The 14160-nt window shown below is 39.9% G+C and overlaps 1 protein-coding gene across 1 annotated transcript in view; it reads left to right on the top strand.

Annotated features, from left to right (window-relative positions):
• LOC137586739 (hornerin) overlaps positions 1 to 11029 on the top strand; it is a 78493-nt gene extending 67464 nt beyond the window's left edge. The window contains exons 6-8 of the mRNA XM_068302875.1: positions 524 to 1387; positions 1507 to 3132; positions 10891 to 11029. Coding sequence (XP_068158976.1) covers positions 713 to 1387; positions 1507 to 3078 — 2247 coding nt within the window. The 5' untranslated portion in view covers positions 524 to 712 and the 3' untranslated portion in view covers positions 3079 to 3132; positions 10891 to 11029. The remainder of the gene's footprint in view (positions 1 to 523; positions 1388 to 1506; positions 3133 to 10890) is intronic.
• Positions 11030 to 14160: the final 3131 nt, after the last annotated feature.

The following is a 14160-nucleotide window of genomic DNA, read 5'->3' as shown; positions in this document are numbered from 1 at the left end:
TTCGTTGGTTTCGTTTTTTTTTCCTTCATTTTTTTTTTGGTTTTGTTTGGGCTGTTAATAGCTTTAATGCTGTTTTATGGCATTTCATTTGAGAGTGGACGGCAATATAGTGGAACTGGATAAAGAGTGGGCAAAAAGGAAGAGCGAGAGAGGGAGGGGGGCGAGGAGAAATGGGAGGGTAACTGGGAACTGGGACTTGGCATGCCAAAGCCAAATGTTTTACATGCGTGTTCTCATCCTGCTGACGCTGCCCACTTATTGTGGCAACAATGTTTTCGCATAAATAAATTTTGGGTTTGGCGGCGGGAGAGCTCCAGCCCGAGACAGCCAGCCAGCCAGCCAGCATAGTATAGACCAGGCAAAGCTCATAATTCCAGCTTTTATTTGTGGGATTTTGGCATGGCATGTCAGTCATGTGTCCAAGTTCCTGTACTGCAAACGAAACCCCACCCGCATGCGCATTTATAGCGCTGCCGTTTCAACGCTGATTAATGGCTTTGTTTTCGTCTTCTTTTCCTCACAGATGATGCTCCTCTTGTAAGCCCCGGAGCCCCCCTTTTACACTCAAACCCGGTAATCAAACCGGACAAAGAAGAAATACTAGCAGAAGCAGAAGAAAAAACCTAACAAAGAAGATCGAAAAGCTAAACCGCGTCGTACGCGAGATTCAAAAAAAAAAAAAAAGATTTTTGAAGCCAACAACAATAGCGATATGTATCCGGCCAGTGCTAGTAATGCAACAGCAGGAGGAGGAGGAGGAGTAGGAGGTGGTGGAGGTGCGTCAGGAGCAACATCATCATCAACGGCATCCAAATTTCAGACACATTGCGTTTCGCCACAATTTGCCAGCTTTGGCCAGCAGCAGCAACTGCCATCAACATCACTCGGAGATTATCCGCATCCCCATCATCAGACCACATCGGCTGCTATACATCAAGCACCACCACCGCCACCACCCTCAGCGGCAGCAGCAGCAGTCGCAGCAGCGGCCATGATTGGTCATGGTTCCATGTCGATGCGACATGGTCAACGTGTCACAGGTTCACAAATGAGCCATAATCATGGTCATCAGCATGGAACAGCAGCCGCCACATTGGGCCATCATCATCATCAACATCAACTTCATCAACTTCAGCAACATCAGCAGCAGCAGCAGCATCAGGGGCATGTGATCTTTCCCGATGATATGGATAGCATTGAGTTTTGTCTGCCACCAGCGGCACCACCGTCCGCATCATCCTCAACATCCGCATCATCATCGCAACAAAATGGCGGCGGAGGAGGTGAACAGTTGCTATTGGGTCATCAGCATGGTGAGGCATTTACGGAGCGTCGTCGTCGTGGTTACAGTCGTCGCAGTAATCATAAAATGGATGTGGAACAGCAGGTGAGTCATAGGAGTTAACAATATCTTTGATCGATTTTAAATTGTGGATGATGGAGATTTGAATGACCGATAAATCCATTTATCGATAGCCTATGATAACTATATTTGATTCCTTTCAGGTAAAATGGTCTCGCAAGAATATTGCTGCCACAATGGAACGCTTCGAGCCCACAATTAACAATACACAATCCTCGTCTTCGACATCGTCGCTTGATTATGGCTTTGCGGCTGGTGTTATGACGCCCAGTGGGGGCAACAGTGTCACTCCATCGCATATGGGCGGCGGTGGCACTTTATCGTCAACACCCTCTTTACATGTGGCCTACAATGGTGGCGGTGGTGGTGGATTAGGGGGAGGAGCCGCGTCCGCCTCAAGTGGATTAGCAGCTGGTGCATCAGCTACAGCGCCCTTTAATCATGTCTATTCTTATGCGTACTATGAGCCTGGGGCAGCCAAATGCCATACAAATGTACCAGCCAATGGTGTGCCCCAGCTGGCTCCCATCGTTCAGGCACCCCCCTCGAAGAGTTCGATTCGTGCCCTGTTGGCGAAAAGTTTTCGTTCAAAGTCATCGTCATCGCACGGAGGCGGCCATCAGTCGACTTCATCATCGCCCAGCGGTGCTGAGGAGCAACGTGATCGGGATGGAGGCAGACATACGTATACCACACGCTACGGCACCACCGAGAATCTATACGAAGAGGTTAGCGAGCAAAAGATACGCAAAGTGCTCTCCGATAATCGCATTGCCTCGTCCAGTGCGGGCAATGTGAAGGAGGAGCAACGACGAGTCCAGCACAATCACTTCCGTGTGCTGGATGAATTGAATTTATCGCTGGAGGCATTGATAATGCCGCCCACCCCGCCGGATATAAGTCCCAGCCATGCGGTGGCTGGTGGCTCATCGACCAGCGACGAGCATTTGAAGCTGCAACAACAGCAATTGACAGGCGGAGTCAGTGGGTCAGCTTCGAATTCGGGTACAGTGAAATCGGTGCAGCGACCACGACGTGGTGGTCTTTTGGGTGGTGCGGCTACCACTTCATCGGCAGCTGCTGTTGCAGCGGCCGCCTCCAGTTTGGAGAATCTGTCCACTCATCTGAATAGCATGGAACTCAAGGATCATCATCACCATCATATTGGGGGCCACAGCAGTTGCATTAATCCCGAATTCGATGAGGGTGATCTGGATAGTGGTTTTAGTGGCAGCGGCAGCAGTAGTGGTGCTAGTTACAATGAAAGCTTGCGCTATTATAAATCGGCCACCAATCATCATACCACCGGCAACTTAACCCAAAATCACCAGCACCATCAGCCCCATCAGCAGAATCATAATCACCACCACCAGCACCACCATAACAACAACAATAATAACAATAATAATAACACATTGCCATTGAATATGCGCAGTTGTCGATCATCGACAGCATCGGCAACCACATCGACATCGAAAAGCAGCATGGCCAGCTGTGGCGAGGATCAAGGTATTAGCGGCATGGCCGGCATGAGCGGCATTATGGATATTAGCTCATCGACAGTGTCGCCATTCAGTTATCCGCGACGATGCTCGGCCGATCAGCAACGTGCCTCGGGCAGGTCCATGTCCTCACAGTCGGGTGCGGCAACGGGCATTTCAGTGCCTTGCACTGGCACGAAACCCAAAAAGAACTTTTGGACCATGAAACCGTGATGCTGCTACAAAAAGGCTTTGCGCCACATATCGAGAAAATGGAGCATTGTTATGGTGAGTTTCAAAAATTAACTATTTAGTATATTTGGTGACCCCGACGAGTCAATTGCATATTCTTTTAGAGTTGAGCCAAACACATATACATAAATAATGGCATGATAGTTTTAATAAAGCGTTTAGACTTAGAAGTATTCTTTGTCGCAATACAATTTGGTGACCCCGACGATTAAAATATAACCATCTGTAGAAGAAGAAGAACAAGGAGTAATAAAGAGATGCTGAATTTGATGCAATACGATTTCATTTTGGTTTGCTCCATATTTCCCACACTTATAGACTATATGAATATATCCTCTCTTATTTTTTCTCCCCTCCGTTTTTCTCTCCCACATTTCCCGTTGACATGTGACTTAACACCCAGGGGCAAATTAGTTGCGGCTGTTTTCTATATAACTCAACATGCGGTATTTGTCTTTGCTGATGTTGTACACACACACACCACACACAGACAGAGAGAAAGCAAATGCAAAGTTTTTGCAAGAGTTTTTTTTTTTTTTTGTTCTTTATTATTTTTGTTCGTGTCCCAAAAACGTGTGCAGTCTGTATGCCATTTCGAGGGGAACGAATCGGAGTTGTAGCCATTGCCATAGTCTTAGTCACAGTGGAGTATCCGTCGCACCCTGTGGCCCTTCCGAACGACCGACCGACCGACTGCCCCCAACCACTTCTTACTTTCGCACAATTGTGCAAATTGACAGATTTATAACCAAGTACACAGAAATATACACACCGTAAATAATTATGATACGGCCACACGACGACTTCCCGATACCCTATATATACATACATCGAGAGCTTCTGATAAGGGACTAATACAATTAATTTACACATTCACGAGGACTCAACCAATGCATGGCAGTAAAATCAATAAGACATTGCATCTTCGATTGCATTTTACTTGGGCATAAGTTCATGATAATCCTTGTTTAAATCAAATACTAAAGGGAATTGAAATGGAAAATGAACTATAACCATAAATGGGGGCATCGACGATGATGATGATGATGATGCTGATGGTGGTGCGATCTGGCGGATTAGTCCACTTTTCACTTGCTTATAAATTATTTGTGGTGCCGTCAGCAGCAGCAAATGGCCACGAAATCTATGAAGTTCAATCAGCTCTAATTGATTCATTTCGAAGGGTGGCTTAATACATTCACATTCATTCATTCATTCATTCATATATAGTAAGTATGTATATCATGCACTCCCGCACAACCTCCTCCTTCTCCCCCTATACTTGATCCAGTTTTTTTTTAATGATGATTTTCCCATCCCTCATCCCCTTATCACTCACTCACCCACTCTCTCTCTCTCTCTGTCTCACTTGCTTTTAACTGTTGTGTGTTCACCCTGTCTTTCTCCCTCTCTTTGTATCTTTGCCTTTTGCTTGCTTTATCCCTGTTCATAAATTTATTATCTTGGGAATATATGGATGTCGGAATCGGAACGGAACGGAACCGAGCGGAAGTGCCTCGTTGATTTGAAATGGAGCCTCTGGCCCTTGGCAATGGCAGCCACAGAGAGAAATAGAGTGAGATAGATTAAGAGAGAGAGAGAGAGACGCATAAACGGGCCGCAAATTTATTGTGATTAAAGTTGAAATTGATGCCCAATTGTTGTTGTTGTTGTTGCTTTTAGTGCTGAGAAACGATGGGAACAAATGATAGTGACCATACCCGTATATATAACCTTTAACGATCAGTTATCATCATCCTCATCGTCTTAATCATCATCAAGCAGCATCTATCTGAGGCACAAAGAGTTACCATGCAAACATATGTAGATCCCAACACGTCAATAGCCCAAACTCATCAGATATCACACATACATATATCGTAAACTGAATGTCCGCTTCGAACTCTCCACCCACCGAAAAAAGTGTAACATTGCCGAAACTTAATCTTAAAACGATTTGCATACAGTAGATTTGACAGTCAATCAGACAAAAACCCCCCAACCAACCACTTCCACACACCCACACTCACACACACACACACTCTCCTCACTTGTATTTAACAATAATGGAACATTTTTATCTTGTGACTAATAAAAAGCCAGCAAAACGTTGAAAAACCCAAACATTAAATGAAATCAAAGCCGACAAAAATGACCGAAAAATAAAGGATAATAAAATTCCACTCGACTTTTTAGTTATCCTGTTTGTAAAAATGTCCTATAATTGTTATCGAAAGATATTTATGGAATATTCATTAATTAACCAGAATTTGAGTCTTTTCCAAAACCATTTGCTCTTGTTGATCCTGGCTTATATAAGGTCCAATCTAAGGATTAAACAGGAATAAAGAAAGTCAATTTTGCATATCTGGTTGAACATTTTATTACTCGATAACTATAATTAATTCAAAGGGTATTCAAAAAGTTTCCTAAAAAGCGGTAAACGAAATCAAAGAGAAATATTAGAAGGAAAAGGGAATAAGAAAATCTAAGGCGACTGCAAAACTAAATCAAAATGAACAACATAATAGAAAGAGCTCTAAAATGTTCATGGGGGGGGGCGAGGGGTGGTAACAAACCGCTTGAATTGATTGAACCAACATTTTTGAAGCAGACCAAATAAAAGGAAAAGAAATTTGCAACCTTTTAACTTCAGTCAAACTGATTAAAATTGAATGAAATAGACCTAGGGGAAAGAAAAAGATGTCCTGGACACAGGACGAAGTTTTCATTTCAATGCCATTCAAGCAATACGACCATCAAATACCCTTCAAAATGCTTTTCGTATCATCGAATTGTGTATAAGATTACTTAATTAAAAGTAAAACAAATACAGTGAATCCCAAAAGTATTAGTTCAACTGTATGGATTTCAATAAATTATGTAAAATTTGTTGGTAAATTTGAAAATTTTCTATTTTCTTTTAAAATGTTGGCTGCCTGCATCAAAAGAAGAAAACAAAGATAGAGAAAGAGTAAAAGGGGGAGAGAGAGCGGCACATCTACAGGAAAAACCTTAACCCGCCAACGCCAAATTCGCGTGGGCAATACAATGAATTTGCGGAGGACAAGGCAAGGCAAGGCTTGGCAAGGCACCAGCAGGCCAGAGACGATGACGACGACGACGACTACGACGATAGAGAAGCAAAGCGATAGCCAAAGTGATGGATGGAGCGTAGCAGCATGGATGGGGCGGGGGATAGATGGTGGGTGCACATACATAGGACAATGGCAAGCATAAAGCAATAACACAAGGGTGGCTTAGCGGTAGCTGGTGGTGACATTCTCCGAGTTTCTTTTTGCGTTTTCGTCTTTTTGCCTTCTGTTCCTCTTCTGCTTATGTCGCTGCCGTTGCTACTGCTGCTGCTGCTGCTGTTTGCTTATTTTTTCGGCGAATGGTGGAGGTAAACGACTGGAATGAGGATAAAGAGAGGGGGGGAGATTTGTCTATCTAACAGAATCACCCACCATTTGCTGCGGTTTCTTTTCTTCGGTTTTCTATATACAGAAAACACTCTATAGTAAATAATTCTTTAAAGATTTAGATACACTACAGAAAAGAATAGACCAGAGAACGGAAAGTGGAGAAGTGAAGAGAAGAAGAATGGAGACACAAGGCCAGATGCGTGGTATGGCAATTGCAAATTTTGTATGAGCACATACATACATGAGGAAAATATGTAGCCAGATGGATGAACGGAGGGGGGGATGAGGGTGCTGTGCGTGCCTGGGTGGGGGTGGGGTGGTATTTGGAGAAATGGTAAGGGGGTTACGGAAAATTGAGAAGTACAGAAGTTTTTCACTTCGGCGCGTGCTTGTCGCGGCGACGACTTAAGCTGGCCACATATCAAGATTAATTTTTCCAAGATAATAAATTCAATGCAGATTAAATGCGGGACAAAAACCATTAAATTATCGAGTTGAAAGTACTCTCACCCCCCTCCCCACCGCCAGTAAGAGAAAATGCTTTCCTTTGTTGTCTTTCTAATGATTTTAAGGGTTACATTTTTGTTAACGGAAATTGTAATATCGAAAGTTGATTCGATTCGTTTTCATAAATATCGATGAATTGCAAAAACAGAGAGAGATAGAGAGTGAGGGAGAGACTAAGCAATGGAATCTAGAACCTCTTACCCCTTCAATCAGTATTCTCTCTCTTTCTAGGCACATAAATCAGGTCGAGAAATCAAACTAACTAAAACCAGTGACGACTATTTCATTACCACAGGAAAATGCTAAAAGTTCAAAACTGTTCAATCGATCCAAACTTTTGACTGCAATGAACATACCCAACATTTTTGGCAACATTTTCAAAATCTCAAAGTCAATTTTTTTGTTTTTTTTTTTTGTTTTTGGCAAACAAACAAAACGATTGACATAGGCCTGCAACCTCCCATTCCCAGGCCAACATCCACAATAAAAAAAAAAACTCATCCTTTTGCTTAATCAATCTGTGTGGCTTGGCAGAGGCAAGGAAGGGGCACGGGGACAGCTAAATGTCAAACGCGTAAACTGGAAAGCCGCCAGCGGCAACGCGAGCTTAATGAGAATGAGATTTGTTCAAAATCACAAGAGAACGAATGAGAGAGAGAGCTAGAGAAAGAGAGAGAGAGAGGGTAAGGCCATGCGGTAGGCGGTTTGGCGTTGACCACACAATCAGTTTCCGTTTCCGGTTGCTGGCCGCACAATTGAGCGCGTCGGCGGCCATTTTGTTTTGGTCTGCGTCTGGTCTGGTCTGCTCTGGTCTGCTCTGTTCTGTCCTGGCCTAGGCTAATAAACAAGCGAAATAAACGCGAACAGGCCCAGTTTACTTGCTGGCTTGTTGGTCGCTTCATTAACTGTTAAAAAAAAAAAACCCAAAACCAAACGCAAAGAACAGAAATAGCAAAAGGTGGAGCTTGCCTTTCCTCTTTGTTAATGTTGTTGCTGCTTTTTGTTGACGTTTCACACCTTTATTTGTGCACATTCTTTTGATAGGGTTTGTTGGCTTAAATGGGGTGCGGAGTGGGGGAGAGAGAGAGGGTAGCGCGTATGCGTTTTGGTTTTGTTTCGTTGAGTGCAGAGTATAAACAACATCAGACAAACAAACATGTATGTAAAAGGGTGTGTATGTGTGTGTGTGTGTGTGTGTGTGTGTGGACAACGACAAGTCCTATATGTGGAAAATTTCCCAAACCTTCCATCAAACCATTGGATACACTTGCCGCCATGGGCAAGGAGCGGTCGTCCAATTTATGGCCTGTCAGAAATTTTCCACTATCGTATCAACGTTTGTGTACCGAAAAAGGTTGCAAAAAAAAAAAAAGCCTAAAGGGTAACTTTAAAATGTTTGATATTGTGGTGGAAAGACCCCAAAAAAGTAGGCAACATTTTGTGTTGACAACAGGTTTAAGTGTCCCTAACCTCAATTAAACCAAGTTAATGTACCCCTTCGATTTTGCAATCACACTTCACAACACTGTCCACGATAGTAACAAATGCATTGCTTACCAACACTTAATGTCTGCAATCGACACACAAATGAGACAGACAGACAAAATACATTTGGTTGGGGGGAGAGGGGCTGGAAAAGCAGGCCTTATGTAAAAGGAAAACCAATTATAAACTTTTATTGAATAAATCAATTACATCTAAACACAATAACAACAAAACATCTATATGTAGTGTGTGTGTGTGTGTGTGTGTGTGTGTGTAAAAAGGGGTCGCATTTTATATAAGAGCTGTATCACTATAGAATGTCAGGTTATTTCCATTCTGCACCATTTTATCCACTCAAAATGTTCAATATACATACATTCACACATTGATATATATGTATGTATGTATGTAGATAGGTATAAATGTATGGATATTTGTTTGGTCGCCGCGCAGATTTAATATTTCCGCACTATTGTGTTGGGTTCCGCACAACAATGCAATTGCCGCCCACCGAGAATGTTGTTGCCATGACATTCGTCGAACTGATGGTCGGTAGGGTCATGTCACATGTCGAAGCCATGCCACCAACAAACGATAACAACAACAACAACAACAGCAACAGCACGAAACCAGATGCTGCATATGAGAAGACAGGTAAAAGGTGTTTATCAATGCCTCACACCACGACATTCACACTCACACTTACACTTACACTCAATATAGGTTCAATGATGTTTTTTGATAGCTTTTGACTTTTTTTTTTTTTACATATATGCGTATGCGTGTGTGCGTGTGCATGTGCGTGTGTATGTGTGTGTGTGTTTGCCTTGTTGTCTACCTTTTGGCAATTTCTATCATTCTGTTCGCTTGGACGTAAAGAGCCGCAGAATGACCGACAAGCGACTGACAGCGACCCAGACTCATAACCCAGACCAGATCCTTGCCCTCACTCGCTCGCACATTCATTCATTTATGCGTTCATTCAGTCAATCATGCAGCCATTCAATTTATCCTTCACTTAACTTTTTGATGCTTACAAAATGAAAATGAAAATTATGGGAAAAAACCTGTTGTATGTGTGTGTGTGTGTGCGTGTGAGGAGAAAGCCGAAATGGTGGTGGGGGTGGTGGTGGTCGAATGGGCGAAAAACTGTACTTTTACCATTTTAATTTTGATGTTTTTTTATGTTTGTTTGGTTGACGCCCAATTCATTTTGGGCCACACACACACACACACACACACACACACACACACACACACATCCATCAGAGAAGCTGAGTTGAGTTGTTATCTTTGCAGTCGCATCTATAATAGGTTTTGTCACGTCGCAGACAAGTCTGGAGACCCCCGCCCCAAATCCATTTGGCCATCCCCAGCTTAACCCCAGCCCTGTCTGCCTCCCCCATCCCTATCCCCACTCATTGTTGTATCCACGTCTCTGGGTCTGTCTGTGTTTGTGTGCTGAGGCATGAAAAACGCACGTCGCCATCAATAAACTTGAAACAAAAAATATCAGTCAAGGGACTAAGGCCACGACTTCGAAATACCCTTACCACGCAAATTACTTTCCCTTTCCAAGTCCAAGTATCATAGGAACAATCGGTCGAAATGTCGCCTTGCCGACCAGTCTAACCAAAAATTTACATACTTTTTTGTTTGCTGAAGATAAAGTTTTTAAGGCAGAAAACCAAAGTTAGGGTATTTCCTAAATCGAATGAACATTGATATGTGTGTGTGTGTGTGTGTGTGGCTATTGTTTTAAGCTGCTCTCCAATAGTTTGAGTTGCAACTCCAACTCCAAGTTGCCCTAACTAATAATTTTTGGCGCCAAATGTCAAATGCTACTATAAAACGGAATGCCAAAAACATTGAGGCAACAACTGTATCAAATTGCCTTCTAGCCGGTCCATGGACACGGTGCAAGGTCTTCTCTGGGCACCGGTGTTGACTTTTCACAAATTTTCGGAAAAGCCAACAAAGGCACATAATTGTTGAAGGCCCTAAACGGGAGGGGGGCGGAAAGACATGGGTGTTGGAGGGTGTGAGTGGCCACCATATTGTGGTCAAATTGCTGACGAGAGACCAGAGGGTCTGACCTGCTGCTGGGGGATGGAGCGGTGGCGGGATCAACAGACATCCAATAAAAGTACACGCTTGCAACAATAAATAAATTAGTACAAGGTGCGGCCTGTTCGAAATGGTGTCCTTTTCTACACTGAACTCAAACCCATCCAATGAACATGAATGGATATACATTTTTACATACTTTCGGCCAGTTTGGAGCAGACCAAAGCCATAGTCAGATGCAATTTATTGATAATAATAAGCTGGTCAACAATGAAATTAATTTTTATATTTAAATTTGTTTTCGTTAAAGGAATATAACACAAAGACTGCCTCATGCCATGCCATCCAATATTACAACCAACCCATAATCTATCATCAGAGCAAATCCTCAGCCATACGTCGATCATCGTCATCGTTGTCGAGTCGCCAGAAGATGATACACAAGTCGATAGCCGATAACGATAAGCGATGCCACAGCTATTATCAATATGATGACGATAGTGAGGACTATGACTATGATAATGGTGACCCCGATGAAGAAGAAGAAGAAGAAGCAGCAGCAGCAGAGCCAGATGATGAAAATGAATCAGAGTTGCCACCCATTTATTATCAAAAACAACGCTGTCATCACTATCATGGTCGACCCTACAAGTATAATGCCATTGAGGAGTGTTGTCGCCCGATTTTCCAAGAGCAGCATTTCGATACCATATCCGAGATGTTGTAAACTCAAAACGAAATCCGCAAATAGTAGAAAACAGAAAACAGAAGAATTAGAAAACGCAAGGTACCTACGAACTAAGTAAATGTAAAAGTAACTAAAGCAGAACCGATAAAGAACGCAATGAAGAAGCGAATTAAATGGGTAGCCGATTAAAGGAAAGATATCTAGAAGCTGCATAGAAAAATATATATATTCAAAATATATGTATTACCCCACTATATACGAGACATCTGAACACCATCACACACACACACACACACACATATATATATATATATAAACATCTACCTATACACATACATATATTATATATATATATATATATATAATTAATTTAAGTGTAAATAAAACTTCAGTGAAAACGCAAAAACCTACGACAAAAACTAATTATGAAAAGAAAAAGCAGAAAACAGAATAAAGTGTTTTTTTTTTTTTTTTTTTTTGAAGAACCTAGATCTAGAAGATCGTAAACATATATACACATATATATCTAATAAACATAATTTTTATCTTTTTTTTTTATAAATTATTACAATTATTTATAAATTTAGCAATGCTTGTACATAGAATTATCAATTAAAACTAATCGAATAAAAAAAAACAAAGAAACAAAAAAAAAAAAAAAACTACAAAACAAAGCAAACAAAAGGAAAAAAAATATATACGAAAAATTGAAAACCATATTAAATAATTAATTAAGTATGTATGTAATAAACAATTTTTTTTTTCTGTTAGTAAAACTTAAGCTCTAAGTGTTAAAGAAATTGTAAATAAACTTAACGAAAAAATCTTATTGGACACATAAACAATTTAATTGGCGCACAAGGAAACAAAAAAAAAAAAAAAAAACAAAAGAGAATAACATAATAAATAACAAATTATTCAATAAAACTACTTATAAACAATAGAGAAGGATAAACAGAGAGAGAGAGAGAGCGCGCGAGAGAGAGAGAGAGAATTTGAAAAATTTAAGAAATCTGTGTCGTGGCAAAGTTGTTCAAAAAACAAAAAAAAAAAACAGAATTACTTACTTACATACTTATCTATTGAGAGAACAATGTGTCTTAAGCAAATAGATATACATACATATACATATACACACATACATATATATACATATATATCTATATGTATACAAGGATAACACATAGTAATAATAGATGGATATAAACCTAAATGTTGATTTTTGTTTTACGCCCCTTCAACTCTTCCCTTACAACACCACCATAAACTACCACCACAAGGACAACAAACAAGGATAACAATTTGAATAATATGAAATTGTGGCAAAAAGTCAAAGAATTGAAAACGAAATATCAATACGATAAGCGAAGAGCAAAGTCAGTCAAAAGGCAGTAAAATGAAAGACACAGACACACACATACACACATACACACATAGACACACAGACACACAAGGAAGAAATTAAATTACATTTTTTACAAATTCCTAAACAGTGCACTTTGAAGAGTTTTAAATGTCTACAAACTAAAGAATAAAGTAAAATAATAATAAAAGAAAAGAAAAGAAAAAAAAAAAAAAAAAAAAAAAACAAAAAAATTAAAATTAAAAATACAAAATAAAAAGAAAATATGATATTGGAAATATAGAAAACTAAAAGGAAGAAAACTTAAAACAGCAACAACAACAAAAAAAAAAACACAATTACACAGACACACACACTCACACACACACACACACATAGTGCAAGGAAATCCATTTTAAGCACAAGAAAACTGAAAATGCATTTAAAACAAAAAAAAAAAAAAAGGAAAAAACAAATGCAAAATTAGAAAATATTGCAAAACAAAGTCGTCTTCGGCAAAGTTCGAAGTGTTTGTTTGATATTCTCTTGCAGAGAGAGAGAGACAGGAAGAGAGATTAAGTGAGTCCTTGCCACGTTAAACAAATTTATTTTCATCGATTGGCACTTAAAATCTATATACACATTATGATATAGATCGATCGGGAATCAGAAAGACTTAACTTTCAAGTCTACTCCTCTCTGCAAGGGTATATACTTACACACACACATATATATCCTTCATATGTATGTGTGTGTGTGTGAGAATCGATAAAAGAAGTGAAATTTCAGTTTCAATTGGTCTGCTGCTGCTTGCGTTCGAGAAAAGTTTCTTCTATTTGAAATGATTTTCGGTTTTGGTTTCATTATGATTTGATTTTCCCCCTTCGCTTTGCCTACTTACTAAAATAATTAGTATTAAACGAAACGAAAAATAAAATAAAGCTTAAAATGTGATATAAAAACTATGAAAGAGCGCAGAGACAGACAGCAGTAAAATTAAATAAGTTGGAAAAATAACAAAAAAAAAAAAACTAAACAAAAATCTACTTACTAATTTGTTAGCTACAACCAGAATAAAAGATCAGTTTATACATTTATTAATATTAATTATTATTTTATATATGTGTACATATATAATTTAAAAACACACACTCACACATACACACACACACACGGAGAGAAAGAGAGAAGTGTAAGTAACGTTATGCATAATAATTATTTAAAATAAAAAAAAAGGAAAAGTAAAAAAGAACGTTTTAAAACTATAATTAATTTAAATGAGAATAAAAAACGAACAACAAAACAAAACACAGACAAATTAATAAAGATTTCAAATACAAAAAAAAAAAAAAAAAAAATTTCAATTAAATTATGTGGATAAACATGGCCAGAAAAGTTTCATTGCCCAAAAGGATAAGCCATTTTATTTCGGCACAAGGATAAAGGTAGCCTTGCTTGTCGATCAGCCAACAAGACCAATCGCTTCATAGAGTACATGGATGCCAAGATGCCGACTTTCAATTAGAACAACAAGTTAGTTGAGACGTTTG

The sequence above is a fragment of the Drosophila tropicalis genome, unplaced genomic scaffold (genome assembly GCF_018151085.1).
Source record: "Drosophila tropicalis isolate 14030-0801.00 unplaced genomic scaffold, ASM1815108v1 contig_158, whole genome shotgun sequence".
NCBI classification, from domain to species: domain Eukaryota; kingdom Metazoa; phylum Arthropoda; class Insecta; order Diptera; family Drosophilidae; genus Drosophila; species Drosophila tropicalis.
Note: the sequence above shows the minus strand (reverse complement) of the source record. Positions and strands in the feature narration are given on the sequence as shown.